The sequence below is a fragment of the Lissotriton helveticus genome, chromosome 7 (assembly GCF_964261635.1).
Source record: "Lissotriton helveticus chromosome 7, aLisHel1.1, whole genome shotgun sequence".
Classification (NCBI taxonomy): Eukaryota; Metazoa; Chordata; class Amphibia; order Caudata; family Salamandridae; genus Lissotriton; species Lissotriton helveticus.
The window spans coordinates 1,707,607,468-1,707,630,045 of NC_136068.1; the positions used below are offsets into that span (position 1 = coordinate 1,707,607,468).

At 41.8% G+C, this 22,578-nt stretch overlaps 1 protein-coding gene across 1 annotated transcript in view; it reads right to left on the reverse strand.

The window, feature by feature from the left end:
- Positions 1 to 1,867: 1,867 nt before the first annotated feature.
- LOC144769653 (IgGFc-binding protein-like) overlaps positions 1,868 to 22,578 on the reverse strand; it is a 32,523-nt gene continuing 11,812 nt past the window's right edge. Inside the window, exons 2-5 of the mRNA XM_078653828.1 lie at positions 20,919 to 21,250; positions 8,518 to 9,091; positions 5,448 to 6,046; positions 1,868 to 2,476 (exon numbers count right to left, since the gene is read on the reverse strand). Coding sequence (XP_078509954.1) covers positions 1,868 to 2,476; positions 5,448 to 6,046; positions 8,518 to 9,091; positions 20,919 to 21,250 — 2,114 coding nt within the window. The remainder of the gene's footprint in view (positions 2,477 to 5,447; positions 6,047 to 8,517; positions 9,092 to 20,918; positions 21,251 to 22,578) is intronic.

The window sequence follows — 22,578 nt, forward strand, 5'->3', positions numbered from 1 at the left end:
GTCCAGAGACATTCTTCTGTCCCCACCCACTTCTTGATTTAGTGGGTCCTGGAACTTACTTTTGTCCCATTCCAGTCCAGAGACATCCTTCTGTCCCAACCCATCTCTTGGTTTAGCGGGTCCTGGAATTTACTTTTGTTCCCTACCAGTCCAGGGGCATTTTTCTATCCCCACCCATCTCTTGGTTCAGCGGGTCCTGGAATTTGCTTTGTTCCCTTCCAGTCCAGGGGCATTTTTCTGTCCCCACCCATCTCTTGGTTCAGCGGGTCCTAGAATTTCTTTTGTTCCCTAACAGTCCAGGGCATTTTTCTGTCACCACCCATCGCTTGGTTCAGCGGGTCCTGGAATTTGCTTTGTTCCCTTCCAGTCCAGGGCATTTTCTGTCCCCACCCATCTCTTGGTTCAGCGGGTCCTGGAATTTACTTTGTTCCTTACCAGCCCAGGGACAATTTATCTGTCCCCACCCATTCCTTGGTTCTCGTGGCACCAGTTTTAAGACTTCCAGTCTGATTTTACCTTATATCTGCTACGTTTACTTTCTTCACAAGTAAATTCCAAGCAATGTAATAATACATTTTGTTAATTTCAGCACTTGCTCTCACTTCACTGATGCTGCTCGAGATTCGTTTTGATCTACCATTCAATATCTAAATAAGCATCACCATAAACTACTTTCTGTAATAGTTCTTAGCTTGACTCTTCTCACTTTTGTACACAATCCTTTAATGTAATTGAGAATTCCAAATGAAAATTATATTATGAAGTCGTATTGTTCATTTATAAAAATGAGCCATCCAAATTACCTCAAAAATCCAAAAGGTGGCAGTGTTGTTAAAGATATGCTGAGTTCATAAGTGTACAAAAATAAATCTTACTAAGGCTCGAATAAAATACTGTTGAATTAGAAAAATCTTGTCAGCCTCGTATTTCCAGGGACATGTCATATCGTAAATACTATAGATCAATGACACAAATACACACGCTGGTAGCGCATTCCATACATTCCGCTTGCGCTACCCTCACCACAAAACTGACTATCAAATCGCCTACCGAGTACTCCGCCTGAGGCAGGAACCCATCCTCGTCGCCAAAATGTTGTACATAAATTAAGTAGGCAGCAATACACGTCTTCCAGTAGTTAAGTTGGATTTATTAAGTTACAAGGAATAAGATAAACAGCAGAGCACAAATCCTCACAGCTGACCAGACCAACTGCCATGGCTAGAATCCCCACACACCAGATAGAACACAGCTAGGTAAGAAGATAGAAACACAAAGAAAGGACTTAAGAGACCAAGAAGCCATATGGAGCTAAGTATGAATTTACAACAGAATACTTTACACATTGCCATTGAGATAAGTATGTCTGCTCGTGCCAAGCTACCCAGGGGGTGAGCACAGGTTATCTAAAGTTATTCAAAGTGTGTATCCACCTACCTTCCTTATGGAACTCCTCAGTGACTTGCAATATCCTTATAATGTACAGCAGGGGATACTTTTATCCCTTATATCCATATAATTTTAGTAAAATTAAAAGGTCATGGCTGATGCCAGACTTATGTATCACCTCTACGTCAGATTATATTATTATTATGTCATAATAGTTTTGTGAGCAGCAGTAGGCCATAGTGTGGTCTAGTGCTGTCTACTATTCCTGGCTGTCTGTCTCTTCCTGCTCAAACTACATGAGAAGTAAAGATTACAAAAACTCTCTTTTATTTTTGTCGATAAGTCAAGACTTACCATTGCATCATGAGCTTCTTAGTTGCATCCCATATCTCAGTATCAAAACTCAAAGGGCCCTGTTGACTTAAGTTATTAAATTAGCAGTATCAATACTTTTCAGTTCCATATGGATTTCTAAACACTACAGATACACATTTGGGAGGTGGAAAATATACTTACGACAGAATGTTTCTGTTCTCCAGGATTCCACCTGGGCACCTGCTGCTTGGCAGGCGGCGACATAACTTGCCAAGGTCTGGCAGAAGGTTGCTTGCCGTCCTGTAAAAAAACAAGAGTCATAGACACAGTCTTCAAAGTAACCCTCAGGGTCCACTTTACTGTGGCAGTTCCGGAATGGGCCATCTTTCTTGAGAAGGACTCCACAGTCGGTCCCACTTGACCTTTGGCTGTCCTTCATGTACTGCAGGTTTGGACAGGTTGGTGGTGGAGCACCTCCTTTGCAACCTGGTATGTCCCTAGTTTTCCAGCTGTCTCCAAAAGTAGTAGGGTTCGGGGCTTTTGCTCCATTTTTGAGGGTCAGGTCATTGGTCTTGTCCCCATCGAAGTCTCCACAGAGGCCAGCGAGAAACCCTGCATATGTTCTTGGAATCTTCAGGGTGATTCGGGTCTGACAGTCGAAGGTCAATGTTATTCCATTGTCGCATTTCACAACCACATTGGAGCCCGCTTTATACATGCTCAGTTTGTCATCATCGGTGTGGTAAGGTAAGTTAATACGCTGTGAATTCAGCTGTGAATGACAAATAAATGTGCATAATCAGACATTATCTCACATCTGTGGCTATAACAGAGAGGGATATTGGCAGCTATCAGACAACTTCACTTTGGGAATTGTTGAGCTGCTTCCTAGGGGTTAGGCTGTGGTTCAGGTGACTACTGAATGTTCCTGACATGTCTTCTCTAATTAGATTTTTTGTTATTTTTAAAGCAGCATTTGTTCCTTTAAGAAACATGGTCTGCTTTTAGTTAGAAAGATCCTGCATGGAGATCTCCAATCTTCACGGAGAGATGGGGATCTGCTGGATCTTGCAGGCCAGCATCAATTTATTCACAGCTAATCAGAGAAGGTCACAAACATTGGGCTGCAAATAATACGTATTAGGTATATTGCTCTATGAGAGGTTATGATTAGCCATTTTGCCACACAACAGTAGGTCACATTGCATAACGCCAAAAACGATCAAAGAAAGTCGTTGCGCAATTTGCACCCACTAGTTGGCACCTGCTTTTTTGTACATCATGCCCTGTATTACAAACTGGGATGTCCACCTCTTCATGACATTTCCAACATGTAATAGGATCGAGCAACATTAATGCCTCCATCTTCTTTCAAATATAATGCATGGGGATTCGTTGCACTTTACCAATCTCATTCAATCATTCATTCAGACCTTGAGAACAGAGAAGAAAAGGAGTCTTATGCATGGAGAGGAAGAATAAAGGAAATGTCCTGATGACTAAGTCTCAACTATATAGAAAACATGACTTCGGGAGAACTTGATATCATGACTTGACTTTGAAGCCTACAGAGTCACAGCGGAGTATTATGCCAGGGTCTGCAACCTACCAATAAACTCTTCCCGCTAAGTCCAGAATACGTTTGAGCCGAAAGGCCCCAGTTACACAGGGGATGTGCAGCCTGCTTGGAAGAAGCCGTATGGTCACACAATGTGACAGATGGACAGGAATTTGTAATCACTTATCCAGGTCATCAATTAAGATATGTGCCCAAGAGGACAGATCAAGTGAAATCCAGGTCTGACGAGTATAACTCTTCCCCCTCCACCCCCATGCTCCTTGACACATGCCCCCTATCTTCCCCGCCTGCATCCCTGCTCCATAGCACCACTCTAATAGGCTCTCTATTGCCACTCTTGTCTTCCTCCTCGCCTCCCTGTTCATAGCTACCCTCGCCTCTTCAAAGTGAGACATGTTGGATTTTAGGAGCTTACATTTTATACTTCACTCGTTTTTTAAAATTCAAAGTGATCTCTTTTCACATTTGGAGAGCAAGGAGACATGCATAGTGGTAAGGAACGCTTGGAATGGCTGGCTCCATGAATGTGTGCATGTATACATGTATGTTATGCGTTGTGTAAAGCACGAACATGGAAATGGAGCACTGAACTGGCCCCAGGAAGATGTAACCATTGGTGAAAGGCAGAGGGTGGACTTTTGGGTAAAGGTTCTCCTAGAAGGTAAGTATGTATTGGTGTTTGTAAAGAACGATTTGGATTATAACTTCTTAATGACACATCTTTGGCACCTCAATGCAATGTCTAAAATGGGCTGAAGAATGTTCTGTCCTCATCTTTCCTTGCCAACTACACATGGCATGGAAAACGAGAAGCCTATGTCAATGCCTCACCTACATCACCTGTAATGTGACCTAGGCATGTCCTCTTACTGATTCTTTTAAACATCTCATTGAATTTGCTGGCCACATTTTTTTAATAGCTTTCTCTTTTGTTACTACATTCATTGTATAATACAAAGATACATCTCAGAATATCAGAGTAGATATTGGCGGTGCTACTGAGTCTGGACAACCAAATCTCCCTATCTCTTTAGTGGCCACCTCTCAAAGGATTTTCACCCTTGATCCCCTCTCAGATGTACACGATCCCCTCACAGATGTGTGCAGCACTTGTGTCACTTTTGATGCCTCTCTATTACCTTCATGAACTTCATCGAGTTCTGTTCCTCCGTCTATGCATCCTTGGTATAATGGTAGCCTGATTCTGAGTACGCTTCTGCAGTGATCTCTACAGCGGTCTTCCCACTAACACGCAGGCAGAACTACAATGGGCTCACTGTCCCACTGACAATCTCTTGTAAAGGAATTCACCAACATTGCCATTGCTCTAGTTGCTGCACTTGCTCCTGGTCATGTAATGAGTGGAGGTCAAAACTTGATGTCTAATGCTTAAAGGACAGCATGGACATATCACTGGACACCATCATAGAATAATGCAGCACCATCAGCTTAGCAGATGCGTATCATCTCCACGGCAAAAGGCAGATGTGATGTTAGAGGATCCTCACACCTTTAAGGCTCTCCTACATAAAACAGATATCCCCAAAAAGTGAATGAACATACTACGGTGAAGGCTTCCTAACCACACTTGGTAATATTTTATAATTCCATATGTCTTGTCTTATAGTATGCTTAAATAAGGAAACCTGTGATAGGAAGACTACCCCGATATGGCTATAAGCATCTAGGGGTACTACGTCAACAACGTTGCCCACTGTACAGTATATTAGGTGTTTTGCTATTATCCAGAAATGATACAACGTCCACTCTGTGACCAGAAGAGAAACAACCCATATTCTTCGGCATGGGGGAGTTCCATACACACGGGCAACATTTTTCTTAATGGCCAGAATTCATTATTGTAATTATAATTATTATTATTATAATCCAATTTGTTATTATTATTATAGTAATTATTACTAGTAGTAGTAGTAGTAAATGTTGCAATTAGTATTATTTTTTTATTAGTATTAATAATGGGATGAGTAGTAATATTACTAATATAATTATGTAGAATCAGCTATTATAATTTGGATGAAGTTTGCAAGTTGAATGTCTACTGCATGATCACATTAACTTAGGATAGGGCTGTAGTCCACAATTTATTCAATACATGGTTGTAGGAGTAGTGAAAAGTAACCAAAAGACAGAAGACAGCACTTACCATCACTGTTCCAGGGAACTGTTTGCTGATTACGATGACCAGTCCATTAATGATCAATTCAACAGTCCTGGTGAATGTCACGAGTTTGCTTCCCCGATGCTCATTCTGTACATTCACTTGGAAGTCGACCAGATCCACAGTCTTGTTACGCAGTGCAGAAAACTGATAAATACAGTCACCCTGGTAGTCAAACCTTTGTCCATCGAAGGTGCAATAATGTGGGTCTCCAAATGTTGAGCATGTGCCATAGCCGACTGGATAGCAGCCCCTCACGCCATTTACTGTTCCACACTTCTCCGAAGCCTTGCATTGAGCGGCTCTACACTCTACTTGCTTAGTGGTGGGGTTACAGGTGCAGCGCCTTTCACACTTGTCATCTTCCCAGAAAACCTGGTTCTGGATGTAGGGGAGTCCTTTGTATGTGCACCCACAGGTGCTTTTCGGGACACACTTTCCCAGGGTCAGCACGAAGCCCTCGTTGCATTCACAGCTTTCTACACAATGGTCACTGCATTTGGTAGAAGCGGTGTCATCCTCACATGTATTTGGACATGCTGTTCCACATAGCTTATATTGACTGTTAGGGCCACAATCCAGTGCTAGGAAAAATGAAGATCATAGTCATAAGAATATATTGAGATGACATTTCAATATCTCAAAGCATGGTGCAACAGACACAAATATACATGTCCACACAAAATGTTTGCTTATCCTAGGGCCACAGCTACACTAGAGGTATGTCTGCTCAGGAGTCATAGGTACACTGTTGAAATGAGTAACCTACACATATGACTATACTAGATCTACGCCTAAACTGTGGGTCAGTCTACACCAGGGTCATGTCTACACTGGCCTATGCCTACACTGGGCCTATGCCTACAATTGGGCTAAGTCTATATCGAGGATATATATAAACTGGGGCTAAATCTACAACAAGGTTTGGTCAACACTAGAACTGCCACTGACTGAGAGCCAGGACTGCACAGGGGCTATGTCAGCATCAGAGCTATGCTGCACAGGAGCCATCTAAGCTGGACTCTAACCCTAAAACCAAGCTCACAAAAGGGAGTCAGAGGGATTCTGGATTGCCCTCTCTTTGAAGTCTGTCCACAGATCAGCAGCATTCTGGGAGCCTGGTTATCCTGATACTGGAACATTGGCTTAGAACTAGATTGTTGAATACCAAAGTTATCCTTTGTCTCTGCACAGGAAAGTAGTTTACATCTGAGTTGTGGGCTTTCAGGGTTTCAAACATTTCTTTTGCTTTGTGCATTTTTATCATATATTCAGCTGATTGGGCTCAGTCTGCCAGACAGACTGGCCAAGGGCCACTATGAAACCAGGCCAAAGAGCAAATGTAGAATAGCATCCTTGACACATTGCAGCCTTCAATCCATTTCAGGTTGCCATATGAAGCCCTAGTTGGAAGACACCTTTAAAGGACGGATGTGAGGAGAGTTTTAAATTGTATGTGCTTTTCTCCTTGATGTGTAGCAGGTCTTGCCATTTCATGTTATGGCGGTCACTAGCTTCAGAAGAACATTGCTTTCATGTCTTGGTGCATTACCTGAATCAATTTGGGCTATAATTGAACCGAGGTATTCAGCCATCAAGACTAATCCTGAAAGGGCCAATACGACAATACATCAATATTTTCAGATGAAGAGCTACAGAGTTGTGTTCTGCTCCCATAACTAGATTCTGTATCTAGTATTGTCTTAACACTAATGTATAGTCTTAGTTACAGCTTGGGCTGGGTCCTAGTAACCCATCAAATCGACAAATAACTTTGTCAAAAGTCCTTTCTCTATAGTTTTGTACTGCTCAGAGTCCATTGAAAATTTTAATGGGCCTCATTTAAGAGAATAAGAAGTTAAGGGTTAGTATTCCCCACGGGCTGTTCCAGGCACATCACTCCTAGGATGTTGGGCTAATCTTCTAGATGAAGGTCTCTTTACCGATTTGAGACCAAATCTTCAGCATAGCGGTCATGAAATCTTTTAATTGTTGATTTTGGTCCTCTGGCTCCCCATAAACACCAGAATAACCATCACTCAAGCCCTAGTCACCAGCGTAATGGATTATGGCAATAGTCTTTACGCAGGAAGCACCTTGCTCCCCTTGAAGAGACTGCAGATCATACAGATCTCAGCAGCCAGACTCATCCTCGACCTCCCCAAATGGACTAGGATCACCCGTTACATCAAGAAGCACCACTGGCTCCCCATCCAGACCAGAAGAGTGCCAATTGAAGATGCTGATCCACACCTACAAAACCCTACACAACCTGGGACGAGCATACATCAACCACCGCCTGAACTTCCACCAGCCCTCAAGATAACTACTCTCTTCCTCCCTAGCCCACAAACCCCTCATCCACTATAGCAACAGTGGAGGACCCTCTTTCTCCTAGCTTGTTGTGAAGTCCTGTAATTACCTCCCCATCATCTCTGGACCTAATTCTCTCTGCTGGAATTCAGAATGGGACAAAAGACCTGGCTGCACTGGGGCACTCTGCGCATGGATACCCTTACGGGTGATTAGCTGTGCTTTGCAAGTCCTCATTGATTGATTGCTGAGGGCCATATTTGTGAAAAGCGAATAAAATAGGAGCCACCCATGAGAAGCATAAATATCAAATGACAGGCAAGACATGTTATTTTGGGTGTTTTGTTCTTCTCCTTATTTTTACTATATGTGATCCGCCATTTAACGTCATGTACCATATTGCACCCCATAAAGATCATTTCTGAATCCTATCTGACCCTCCTTTGTTTACAATACTATGACACTGATCTATCGTCTATCAGTCACTTTGATTTGTATTTTATTTTGCTCTAGTATTTTCAGCAGTGTTCTAAAATTGCTATGAAAAGCACACTGAAGTCCATTGGTGACCATCATTGGTACTTTGAATCCTAACGATGAGGCTCACACAGTTCTCTAATCACTACATATTATCAATGATAGACCAGTGGCGTAGCTAGGCCATATGCCCCTGTGGTGGGCGAATGGAAGAGGAGGGGTACTGGGGATTCCTGCGGCCACCATAGACCACAGAAACGCTTACCACATCCTGCCGCTTTCCTCCAATCAGCAATCTTGACTCCGGCACTCTGACAAATGTCAGCGTACACCTTCAGGCTCTGGCAAGAGGCTTGCTTGTCACCTTTATTCAGGCAAACATCATATATGCAGTTGTCCAGGTAGGTTTGCGGGTTGATCTTAGCGTGACACTCGCTGAAGGGCCCGGTTGTGGCCTTGCCTATCAAGCCACAGAAGCCCTCTGCCTCTTTTCTTTTAGCGTGGCCAGGAGGGCAGTCATTGCATTTTCCATTGCAGTCGTGCCAGCAGTGGGGGTCTCCGTCTTCTACCTTCCAACTTTCTGCAAACTCCTCAGGGTTAGAAGCTTGTTTCCCTGTTGGGGTCAGAAAGTCATCTTTCGGGTCTTTGTTTTTGTTCCCGCACAAGCCGCAGACGCTCTCAGTGTAGCTGTCCTTGATGGAAATTTGCAGGTGGCTGATCCAATCGTAGCTGACAGTCAGACCAAACTCCAGTTTTACCACTGCCTTCGACCCACAATGGTAGACATACACCTTTCCGTTAACCAGGGTAACAGGGAGGCCTGATTTGACACCATTCACCTGAGGGAGCAAAGGCAGAAGAAAGCTGAAATCACAGCTTAGTGAAGCACCCCAAAAGCAGTGACTGTACATTATCCCATGAATAAATAGAGTCTTTAAATATGGGTCATTTAACCTATGTAAAATTGAGAACAGAGCTCCGTCTGAGCTGCTGCTCTAAGTAAAGGTAAACTGTTATACTGCACAGGTAATTAAAGTAATTTAAAGGAGAGGGCAGAGTTCCATCTGTGAGAGTAACAAGGGCAGACGTGTTACAAGGGTAGAGGTTCTGTGACATGTTACTGACACAGATTGTGACTAGTGAGCATTATGATCACAACTGGGGTTTCTGTATCAATGTAGTATGAAAAACCGAAGCCTAATTTATGCCATGCAAAGCTTGTGAGATCATTCACCAGCTGGTTAATGCCTTGGGTGACCAGTTTTATTATGATGGAGATCCACCAGCATGGTAAATTCTCAGAGTAAAAGAGTTAATGATTACATCTATCATGGTATGTCAAGAATCCTTTCCAAGGAGGAACAGTTTACTGGGGCACAATAAATACCAGATACAGTGAAAAACATGGTATGGTTGACTAGGTATAGTAAAGTCACATACCTAAACAACATTTATGCTGATGCTATAATTTTATACATGGTGGGATTACTGTGTAGATTACTGCCACTGCCCCTCCTCTGTAAGAGTCTATTTTTGAAATATGTATTGTATTGCCTATACATGATGAGTATGTACACCCAAAAGGGGGATTCTTGGTGTTGGGTGGTAGAACTGGGCACATTTTTATTGTTTGCAGGAAGCATAAGCAAATTACATAGAAAATATGCAATTTCTGGGATTTGACTCTGCACCTGCGATGAACTCCTGCAAGATTGATGAGAATGAATTCTATTTACAGGGAGTGCATAGTGGTATGAATGTGTAGGTGCCGCGTCATTCTGAAGGGCAGCCCAACAGCCAATCAGAATTACTACATCTAGGGTTTCCTTCACATCTCAGCAGTTCTCGTCATAAGATTGAAAGAATACAACTGTTTCACCCCAACCCATGACACACCTTTGATAATCACTCCTACAGGCGCACAAGATCTTTAAAAACCTCCATCATCACTCATAAAGCACCAAGAAATGGTGAACCAGCATATCTGGTCATAATCCAGCCATCCCGGGAGGCTTGAGAAGTAACTCATGGAGCGATGCCATTGCAATGTTTGAATTCAAGAGGTGCAAAGAAAAACATTTTAACTACCTGTCATTCTGAGAGGTGCTTTCTGTTAGCAATGATTTCTAAGGATTCATGAGCACATGTATGTATGTATTATGTGTTTATGAGAAATTAGGTTGTTGGTTGAGTGGGGTCCTTTGCCAAAATAGCTGGATACTCCTTTGGTGAAGGACCACTGAAAATAATTTGCTGCTGCGGAGTAGAACATAATTAAAGCTGCCACGAAGTCAGGCTGACCGATGATGCAGCTTGGGTGGATAGACAAGTAGGTCAGTCTCCTCTGGATTCACAGAGAAAGTTTTTGTCAAATAGTTTCTAAATCTTAATATCTGGATTTTGGCTATCTGGGCACCTTCAACTCCATCATCAAGGGTCCAGGACTGGAGGGCTAATACTTGGGAGTTAGTACTCATTCAGTCCAGGCGTGGGTTCAAGGTGGTTGGAACCTTTTCTGCCTCTGAAGCTTTGTTCAGGAGGCCAGCTAACAAGCCCATGGGATCGGCTAACTAGCTCATGGCGTCGCTCTGGTAGTTGTGGGGTCAAGCAGTGGATCAGTGCTCAAGAGGTACGGTAGGCCCCTGAGGGTTCAAGGCAGGCTTCATGGCAGCAACGTAGTCTTCTGAAATACACAGTAGCAGCCCTTCCACAGGTCCAGAAAGTGAACTGAAGCGTGGGTCTGAGGGTACTATTTTTTAAATCTGGGGCCTTCTTTGAAATGGGAGAAGTTTCTAGAGAATTCCGTTTGAAGAGCTTGAAGTTTCCTGCCTCCCCTGTTCTAGATCCAAAGTTTGCAGCATGAACAATGCAGTGGTGACACATTCTTTGTGTGAAGGCACAGTACAGCCTATTCAGTTGCAAGTAGGGCTGTGCCCAGATCCCCCGCCATTCATCCTGCCAGTAATGGACTATCCAGGTACACCTAATTTGTCTATTGTGTGGCTGTTTGGGATCAATAAACAAAGTCAAACTGACAACTACATTGAGTCATATGACCCAGAAACAGAATGCAGGCACCAGAACGCTAGGGCAGTAAAATGCCAACTTTTCTAAAAGTAAAAAGAACAAGTTGATGGATGGAATGCTTGAATTAATCTCAGCTACTGCCAATTGCTCTAGCCGCATCACAATCCACCATGCCACATCAGTTTGGACCCAGCCATATTCAAACCTGTCTTGACCCTGCTCCTCACTGGAACAGTCCATCTGAATTGCCAGGCCAGGCCCTCCCTGAGCCAGAACACAATCGACCTCGGACTGGTTTAAACCCTATTTAGTCCTCTCTCAATTTATAGATTTATAGCTTCATTCCAATGGCATAGTTAGCCCGGGACTCACGTCTGGGCAACCAGATGAACTTAGGGCATCAAATGCAAAAACAAAAAAGTTATGGATAGAATGCTTAAATTAATCTCAGCCACTGGCATTTGCTCGGGCCGCATCCAAACTCACTGTTTTTCGCCCACTATGCCACCTCAATTTGGACCCAGCCATGCACATATCAGTCTTGACCCTGCTCCTCATTTGAACAGTCCAGCCCGAACTGCCAGGGTAGGCCCTCTGTTAACCGAAACCCAAGCAACCTGGGTCCGAACTGAAGTGGCATGGAGTGCAAGATAGCAATGGATTGGGATGCGGACTCAAGTAATTACCAGTGGCTGATATTAATTCAAGCATTCCATCCTTCACTGTTTTGTAGACTTAACTTTCTAAAAGAGGCATTTTCAAAATTGTACGGGTGTCTGCATTGTTGCATGGCAGCATAAAGTGCACCAGCGCAGGAGGAGATCAGAACACTGTCACATTTTAGTAGATACAGTGCTGTTTTGCTCTCTCCAGTTCACACAACGCAGCGCAGCACCTTTACTTGCTGAGCTGCCCTGCATGATTTCTTATAAATCTGGGCTTTTGTGTATAGTGTTTGTGGGCAAGGATCTCTGAGCAGAGTGGTGCAGCTAAACTCACAAGAATTAACAAGAGTGCCAAATAACACAAGCACATTTACAATTTCCATGCAATTCACAGTTTGTAACACAATTCTGGATACAATTTGTGCACATGCTGATTACAATGCTCAGAGAGTCAATTGAGGGTCAATTTCACAGGCAAATACAATAAGAACAGGCCTACAGCTATGGGGATACATTTTTTGACAGCCGTACCAGGCCCCAGGAGAGTACTTGAGAATCCAGAATTGTTTCATTGTTGATTCACAACCATGTGCAAATGTATTTCCTCCTAGGATTATCCCTGAAAATTCCAGGTGTAAGTGGTCCTAAAAGTGTCGAAATGTTCACCAGTTACCCTAGTCATCATAGTGGGGTATACACTGAAGGGAAATATTTTCCGCTGCAGTAAAGAAAATAATTTTAAAGTCAAAATAAATGTTTCCTAATTTAGTAATCATAACCATATTTACATCGCACAAGGCATAATACCATACAATAATCCATGCAAATTACAGAGGTTTGAGTGATTAAGCTTTGTGAGTGTAACTCACACCCATACAGGTACATCTTATAATTTTATATATATATATATATATATATATATATATATATATATATATATATATATATATATATATATATATATATATATATATTCACTGAAAAAAACATAGGTTTCACACCAGTTATAGTTAGCTGAACATTTTACTCATACAAAACCATTGAAATTCCCACGTTATAGTTAGTTAGACTCACTATAACCCGCGCGCCCGCAATCCACTGCTGATGATGTCACATATTACATCATTCATGACATGGTCAGTGACATCACTGATGACATCACTGATGATATCACTGATGACATCTCAAATGACATCACTGATGACATCACTGATGACATCATCCAGTGACTTTGTGTTTCTGTAAAGTTAAAATATGTTTTACATATTGAAGAATGAGTGGATGTATCAGTGTCTGGATGAAGGATTTAGTAGGTGCGTGACTGACTGTATGAGTGAGTGATTAAATGTGTCTTACTGAATGCATTGGTTAGTGACTAAACTGTCTAAATGTGTGCATCAGTATGTAAGTTGTTGTGGAAGCTGCTGCATGTGTTGATCAGTAGCTATATGAGTGGCTATATGGGTTATTGATCGGTTGTTCAAGTAATTGTATGTGAGGGTGAGTGTGTGTGTGGGTGGCTGGGAGGTGTGTGACTCTGTGCATATATGTGTGAGCAGTTGATTCACTTGGTATATGCGTTCAATGGGGCATGTGGAAAGAGCTGTATGGGGGGTTGACTGTCTGCATGGATGTGTTGGTGAGTGAATGCCTATCTCAGTGCTCCATATCCAAGTAAGTACATATGTAAAACACAGTGCATGTGTGAGTTGGCATATATAAATGACTATACATGAGAGCCTGTGATTGCGTAAGTGACTGTATAGATCAATGTGTACTTGTATCAGTGATTGTAAAAGAGAGTAAGTATGTGTTAGAATATGTTTGAATAAGTAAGGTTTAGTGTGTATAACTGTGTAGTTGAGGAAATGGGAGTGTGATTGATTCTCTGCATAACTGACTAGGTGTTTGAGTAACTCTGTGGATGAGTGTCAGTGTGTAAGTGTCTGTATAGGTGTATGAGTGGATATGATAGTGTTCTATTGATGAGTGACCGTATGTATGAGTGATTGTATGGGTGAATGAGTGGATGTGTGTGTAGACCTAGAAATCAGTGAGTGCGTATGTAGTTACTGGTATTGGTGTGTCAATAATTTCAGGAATGGTAGTTTGTATTTAACACTGGGTGTATCAAAGGTAAGATTAGAGTGTGAGGAGGTGCATCGTATTATCACATGGATGATGTCATCAGTGATGTCATCAGTGATGTCATTTGAGATGTCATCAGTGATGTCATCAGTGATGTCATTTGAGATGTCATTAGTCATGTCATCAGTGATGGCATTTGAGATGTCATCAGTGATGTCATCAGTGATGTCACTGACCATGTCATGAATGATGTAATATGTGACATCATCAGCAGTGGATTGCGGGCGCGTGAGTTATAGTGAGTCCAACTAACTATAACGTGGGAATTCCAATGGTTTTGTATGAGTAAAATGTTCAGCTAGCTATAACTGATGTGAAACCTATGTTTTTTTTTGTGAATTTGAAAGGTTTTTTAAATGCTGATTCCTAACTATAACGAGTGTGAAACTTATGGTTTTGTCAGTGAATTTCAAATGTTTTTTAAATGCTAATTCCTAACTATACCGATTGTGTAACCTATGGTTTTTTCAGTGAATTTGAAAGGTTTTTTAAATGCTAATTCCTAACTATAACGAGTGTGAAACCTATGGTTTTTTGAGTGAATTTCATAGTTTTTTTAAAAGTTAATCCCTTTGTATATCGACTTTGTTACCTACGATTTTTTTTTCATTAGCTGTTTTTTATAACTTTTAATTATAATTATTATTATTTTTTTATTATTTGTTCACTGTATTTTTCTTTTTTTAAATCATTTTCTCTTGGTGCGCTCAGGGTGCGTGCACCGGTAAGCTTACCCGTATCATTTTGACTTGGAGCGCTCAGGGTGCGCGCACCGGTAAGCTCTCCCGAGAGCGCAGCGAGAGCGCTATTTCTGCGTTCGTAAAAAAAAATATGTAAGAAAACTAAATAATAATACAAGACATTCAGTACCATACTTATAAAAGCAGTATTTTTGATTTACATAATGAAAATGATTTTGCATTTCCGTAAAGCTACCAAAACGTCACTCAGGTGCGCCGCGTAAGCGCCCCCGGAAGCGCTCCGGTGCGCGCAACGTAAGCGTGCCAAGTCATGTGACCTTAAAATAACACTTTTCATTGGTTGCTAACAGGTTTTTTTACAAAGAATGAAATCCCCACCCATTTCCTTCACTTCTTCTTTCACTTTTGTGACTGTAAGACCTGTCTTTTTCCTGCTTAATCTTTTTTGGATTATCATGTCTGCCAGAGCATCGAGCAGCAGTGATGACTCTGATGGATTCATAGATGAAGTGCCTCCTCAGCCGAAGGTGAAAGAACCTTTCATTTGGAAATTTTTTGATATACCTGAGGGACGTAAAAAAGTAAACGCTCCAAAGGTGGAGTGTAAGATATGCCATACTGTACTTTCCCAAGGAGACCCCACAAGGAAGTACAGTTTTGGTAATTCTACCATGATTCGCCACGTCCAGAGAAGGCATCCCCAGAACTATGCCCGGGAGAGTGTCAGGGCTCTGGCACGAGAGGCTCCAAGAGATGGTGCCTCTACTTCACCTGGAGGAGCAACTGCATTGGTGAGGGGGCGACCAGAGCAGCTGATCCCCAATATTCAGCCTATTTTTAACGAGGCTTCCATCAAATGCAAACATTGTGATGCTCTACTTTGTTACGGGGAACAAAGTATTACGATCATTGCTCGAGCATTAGAGAACCATCGCTGCCGTCCCCAGCCCTAATTTTGATTTATTTTTTTGCTCCTGTTAAGCAGTTTGCCATTCCCTGTTTTTGTTTTGGTTGAAAAAAAAAGAAAAAAGAAGAAAAAAAAAGTTATTTTCAGAACTACCTCCAATTCTCAAAAAAGAGCTGTATTCTTAAAAAAATGAAAAAGAGTAACTGAAGTAGAGTGCAGTGAGAGAAGAGAGGAAAATTAGTGAGAAAGCAAAGAAAGGGACGAGAGGGGAAGGGAAGTGAAGTAGGGGGACTGAAAGAAGGTGAGTGTGGGGAAGGTGAGTGAGGAGAAGGAGAGTGAACATGGGGAATGAGGATAAGTGAAGAAAATGTAGTAAAGGAACGGGGGTGTGGAAGGGTAAGAAAAGAGCAGTGATGTTTAGGAAAGAGTGGAGATACAGACTGGATAAAGACAAGTGAGTGTGAGACAAGGTGAGTAAGGGAGTGAAGAGACAGAGAAAGTTAAAGAAAAAGTGAGAGTAGAAGACTGAGGGCGTCATTTATGAGGCCATGCGTCACTTTTACGCCGCTGGTGCGTCACTTTTTGTGACACACCAGTGTTGTAAAAAATGCACCTTGTTGACTCATATTTGCAAAGTGACGCATCTAGGTAGATGCGTCACGTTGTAAACCCCTGCGCCACATTATACCTGCGCCAGGTGTAAAGTATGCAAAGGGGGTGTATTGACGCAAGGAAGGCTCGTAGAAGTGACGCAGTGAAATCTATGAGATTTCACTGCGTCACTTTTAGGACGCCATTGCGTCAAAATCTTGCGCCTGCCTCACAGCAGGCGTAAGACTGACGCAGGCCCTTTCACATGGGGCTGGCCCCATGTGAAACTATGCATTGCTGGAGTTGCGTCACTTGTGGGACACACTCCAGCAATGCATCACTTTTGCGCTTACAGATACGTCAGAAATACTGACGTTTCTGTAAATCCTTGCGAGAGTGGAGATAGAGACTAGATAAAGACAAGTGATTGTGAGACAAGGTGAGTAAGGGAGTGAAGAGACACAGAAAGTGAAAGAAAAAGTGAGAGTAGAAGACTGAAGGCCTCATTTATGAGGCCATGCGTCACTTTTACGCCGCCGGTGCGTCTCTTTTTGTGACGCACCAGTGGTGTACAAAATGCACCTTGTTGAGTCATATTTACAAAGTGACGCATCTAGGTAGATGCGTCACTTTGTAAACCCCTGCACCACATTATAGCTGCGCCAGGTGTAATGTATGCAAAGGGGGCATATTGACGCAAGGAACGATCGTAGAAGTGACGCAGTGAAATGTATGAGATTTCACTGCATCACTTTTAGGACACCGTCGCGTCAAAATCTTGCACTTGCCTCACAGCAGGCGTAAGACTGACGCAGGCCCTTTCACGTGAGGCTGGCCCCATGTGAAAGGATGCATTGCTGGAGTTGCGTCACTTTTGTGACACACTCCAGCAATACATCACTTTTGCGCTTACAGATGCGTCAGAAATACTGACGTATCTGTAACTCCTTGCGAGAGTGGAGATAGAGACTGGATAAAGGCAAGTGAGTGTGAGACAAGGTGAGTAAGGGAGTGAAGAGACAGAGAAAGTGAAAGCAAAAGTGAGAGTAGAAGACTGAGGGCCTCATTTATGAGGCCATGCGTCACTTTTACGCCGCCGGTGCGTCACTTTTTGTGACACACCAGTGGTGTAAAAAATGCACCTTGTTGAGTCATATTTACAAAGTGACGCATCTAGGTAGATGCGTCACTTTGTAAACCCCTGCGCCACATTATACCTGCGCCAGGTGTAAAGTATGCAAAGGGGGTGTATTGACGCAAGGAAGGGTCGTAGAAGTGACGCAGTGAAATCTATGAGCTTTCACTGCGTCACTTTTAGGACACCGTTGCGTCAAAATCTTGCACCTGCCTCACAGCAGGCGTAAGACTGACGCAGGCCCTTTCACATGGGGCTGGCACAATGTGAAAGGATGCATTGTTGGAGTTGCGTCACATTGGTAAAATCCTTTATGCATTTACCACACCCTGACCTTATAATTGTGCACTGTGGTGGCAATGACTTGGGCACTTTGACTGGGGTAGGTCTGGAAATGCTTTTAAAGGACATCGTTGGGCAATTGATGTCACTTTTTCCAAAAACTGCCTTGGTATTTTCTAATATATGCCAAAGGCAAAAATGGAACTGGTCCAACCAATTTTGTCCACAGATTGAAAAAGCAAGGAAACATGTAAATAAATCTGTTTCTGCTTTCCTCAGAGACTGTGGTATGGGTTCCATTTACCACAACAACTTGTGTTACAACATGCAAGACATCTATAGGAGAGATGGTGTGCATTTTACAGATGAGGGGAATAGAGTTTTCCTCTTGAATATAAGACTCTGCAATGGTACCTACTTGTAGGTACAAAAAACACCCACATAACACAACAGCTCTTTTCAGAGCTACCCTACCTCTAAGCACTCTAAATTATTTTTTTACACTGTTTTTCCCTGTGGTGCGCTCAGGGTGCGCGTACCGGAGCGCGCACCTGGGAACGCCCACAGCGCTTACCCCGCAAAAATTTTAAAAAACGTTTTTTTGCCCTTCAGGGTCCTTCTAGGCCCCCCTCAGAAAACCTAGGGGGCAGGGGGTGTCTACTCTGCCCCCTTTTAATTATTTCCCCCTTTATTTTTCACATCTTGTGTCTCGATTCTACCGAGACACAAGATGGCGGACACTCCGGACTGTTTAGAATGTTGACAGACACCCGACAGCCAATCAGCTTTCCGCTCGCGCACTCCCGTAGCGCGCGGTTGCGCTCCCCGGTACGCGTACCGGTGAGCGCTCGGAGCGCGCCTATAGATATATATGTGTTTTTGGAGTTAATTTAAAAAAAAAAAAAAACACTAGAGCAATTTTCACCAAACATAGCAAAGGCACATCTGCGTACCAGTCCCTACAATTTTGCCAAGTTTGGCGTAATTCCGTTCAGCGGTTCAGGCTGTAAACTTGTCAGACCGTCCTATGGAAATTAACATGGGGAAAACACGTTTTGGGACCCCCCCTTTTTTCTCAGCCCCCACTTCATGAATCTCCCCGAAACTTCCAGGGAAGGAGAGGAGCGGAGCTGGCCAAAATTTTGGAAAATTTCACACAAATTCCTCAACCGGCGCCAGAGTTATTCCCAATAGAATGTTGTGGATTTCCTATGGCAGCCAATCCTAACTATAACTAGCCACTGGCAACCGCCAGTAGGTAATATATATATATATATATATATATATATATATATATATATATATTGCAGTTTCAGTTTAAAGGACAATGCCTGGCTGACTCTCGGGCAGTCTGAGTTGGGGCTATCGGCAGTCCAGAATATCCAGAAGCCGTACCGCAACAGACGTACTCGGACACCACAAGTAACTGTGGTACTTGAAACCCGTCAAAAATAAAAACAGGTTATTTTCCCTCCCTCGTGAGTGCGGTCTGTTCTTTGGAAGCAACTTGAGAGACATATTTATCGCGGTCCCACCACCGCGTTTCCAGGCAGGCACCCGCTCTGGAGTGCTATGAGTCTTTGGTAGAATTGAATCAAGAATATATATTTGCATTCGTGTAAATTACACATATTTTCGAAAATGCGTTCAATATTTTTATTACTATATTAATTGTAAAGATGTAATAATCATTATTATTGTATAGCAATTTAGGAGATTTTTTTATTATTTTAGTTACAAATATTGTCCTTAATAGTGAGCGCATTTATTGTGTTATTATTGTGTAACTGTATTTACTTTTATTTAGTTCTATGTGTAATGGATTTCATTTTACCTATTATATAATATTTTTTATAACTAAATGTAAATATTATCTTTGTAATTTCTTTTGTGTTAATAATAAATTCCGTACTACAATTTTGTTTGAATTATATGCATTACCGATTGTATTGCATCTATTTTTTAAATCTAATTTATATTTATTTTCTAAGTGATTTATTTATTTGATTAAATACAGCTATGTAGCAGAAATGTGGCACGTGTTTACCACAGTTATTTCTGCAGCACGTATCCCAATCTGCTATTCCACTGTGTAGTGGAACCACCTTACTTGACTCTATTTTTGCTGCGTTTTATGTGACAGGGAATTGAAAAACAAATCTTCCTGGGTGTTCAAATGCGAAAGATTAGGCTTAGAATGCGGTTTTATCAATTTATTTCGGTTTTATTGCATAAGTAGTAAATATTGTTCAAAAACATTACTTTTTATTATTATTTAATCAAGCACTACAGTGTTTTTTTGTAAATCTCTATGCATCTAAAGGTACATGCAAGTATTGTCTTATATGATGAAGAATGGTCTCATAACCAGCTTTAGTCATTGATGCTCTTTTGCAATATCTCATTATTTTCCTTTTTCACAAGCAATAGCACTAGTTAAAGGCCCTCTTTCTTTTTATCGACCCCAGCTGAGGGCGATGGCTTTAATGACCTGTACATCCTGAGGTAGAAGGCCTATAATGCTATTAGAGCAAAACAAAAAGACAAACATTGGCACATTAGGCAACACCATCTATATCACTCACTATTCACCTTTGCAACTATATTGTCCTCAGAAGAGCTCTCAATGGTCTAATGGTTCAATATGTCATATTGACTGGAGCACAATCCTGTTTGCCTCATTTTTTAATCACACAAACAGCTAAACTAGTGTTTATGGATTTACCTGTTTTTTTGCACCGGGGCAAAGTTTCCTTGATACAGCCTGTAGTGCGATGCATACTGGTCATATTTATACATTTACATACGTTTTATATGTTTACACAGTTTGATAATGTGCTATATAGTAAGCTGGGTGTATTTTAACATTTTCTGTAGGCTGCATGAATTATTAATGTGATCATAGTAAAGAATGCAGAAGTGACTGGTATTTTGGAATAGCCTGCATGGGTCAGGACCATCCCTAAAGAACTGTAGATGTGGGTTGGTATTGTCCTGCTGTGATCAAGGTTTGTTCTACTTTGCCTTAGGTGCTTCAGGGATTTTCATGGGGGTTTGAAAAGAAGACACACACAGTGCATTCTATCTCCAGCAGTGGGTGGTTTGTGGTTATGGTCCAAAGTCTAGCATGTAAGCAGGCCTTCAGGCCAGCTGTGGGTAGTAAGAATAGTCCCATAGATAAGCAGATGATAGTGTTGCCCAAATACTCACCCATACTCGACCGCGTTCCATTGCTTTGATGGAGATGTTTTGACCATAGGCCTGTACTTTTACAATGGTGACATATGCCACCTTTTTGTTGCCTCTGTTCTGATTCTTGGCCTCCACGTTGAAGGATGGAAGCTGGCCACTGATCTCACATGATTTCAGAATTGTGTATGTGCAGGTGCCCTGCATGTCAAACCTGCGCCCATCAAGGGTAGTGTAGTGTGGATCACCGGTGGCCACGCAAGTCGAGACAGAGTCGTCGATGCAGCGAGGCATCCCATCCACCATTTTGCAGATGTGGTCCTTCTCGCAAAGAATGTTCGTGCATGTGGCTGCTAGAAAAATTGATGAAAATGGCAAACATTAGACCAAAATTCAGGGTGCAATTTCAGACGCAATGTTGCCCTGTCGACAGTCAACTGCTTTCTTCTGTACCGACACAAGAAAGGAGGTCCCACCGTCCCAACAGCCCATCTCAGATTATGACACGTAATACATGGTCTTGCTGAGAAAGTAGCAAGAAGGCAATTTCCACAATAAAACTCTAAACAAGACTATTATTTAAGAGCGTTTATCAACATTTCTGTGTTATAAACTTTTACATTCTATCCATAAGTAAGAAGTGAAAGTCTACACGACCTAACCTCCAATGGATCCTTTCCTCAATGTGAGTGATCTGGTTTAATTCATCCCACTAACTGATAAATGTGAAGGCATCCAAATATATCTATGACATAATCACCCGGTGGCAGGATTGGAGCTGTCGTTCCTGTGTGACTATATCTTAGCAGGATCACCAGACAAAATAGTGTAGTATGCTTTTCACATATTGAAGCGAAAGGCTGGGATTTGTTCAGACTTGGGTATCTAACTGGGATTTTGGCATGGGAGGTCACTTTTTTTTATCTTTGTAAATTGTTAAGACTATAGCTCATAAAAATATTTTAGACATAATAACAAATGGGTGAATAATAAACAACAGCTAAGAAGAAATGATGTGTGATATTCCAGTTGAAATGTATAGTTCATTATGCAATAATTCCATCATTGTAACCTCTAGACCTCAATTCCATTTTATATTACTGAACATAAAATTAAGAGCCCATCAGGCATTTAGAAAATCATAGACTTAAGGGCAGTAAAAGGCATGCCCATAGCTAGTGAGCTCACATACCCCTTAACCGACTTTTGATATAAGAAATCAGATTACCAGACATAATAGTCATTGACAGTTCTGATTTTAAACCAACTTACATCACTTATCAACATAACCACATTTTGGAATAGTTATACCTCTTACCATGTGCATGTAAATAGATGACAAATATGATAAAAATATATCATCCTCACATAAACACAAAATGTGAACAAATCTCCTATAATTCAGGTTTAAATTAGCAAACAGAAGTCTGAAGTTAACAAATATATTTAACAAAACAGGAAAATATGTTATCTTAAAACCATAGGTGCCATTCTTTAATTGAATAGGGTAGCATAACATACGAAAAAGATGTTCAAAAAAGTGACCAGACTGTGCTAAAAGAAGTGCATGAACATAAAAGAAAGAATGCTGTGGGCCATCAAACCAGAGTGCTTGAGGTAAGTGCCAACACAGTGATGTCTAGCATAGGTTCAGGAGGACCTGATCTGTGCTGCACTTTTA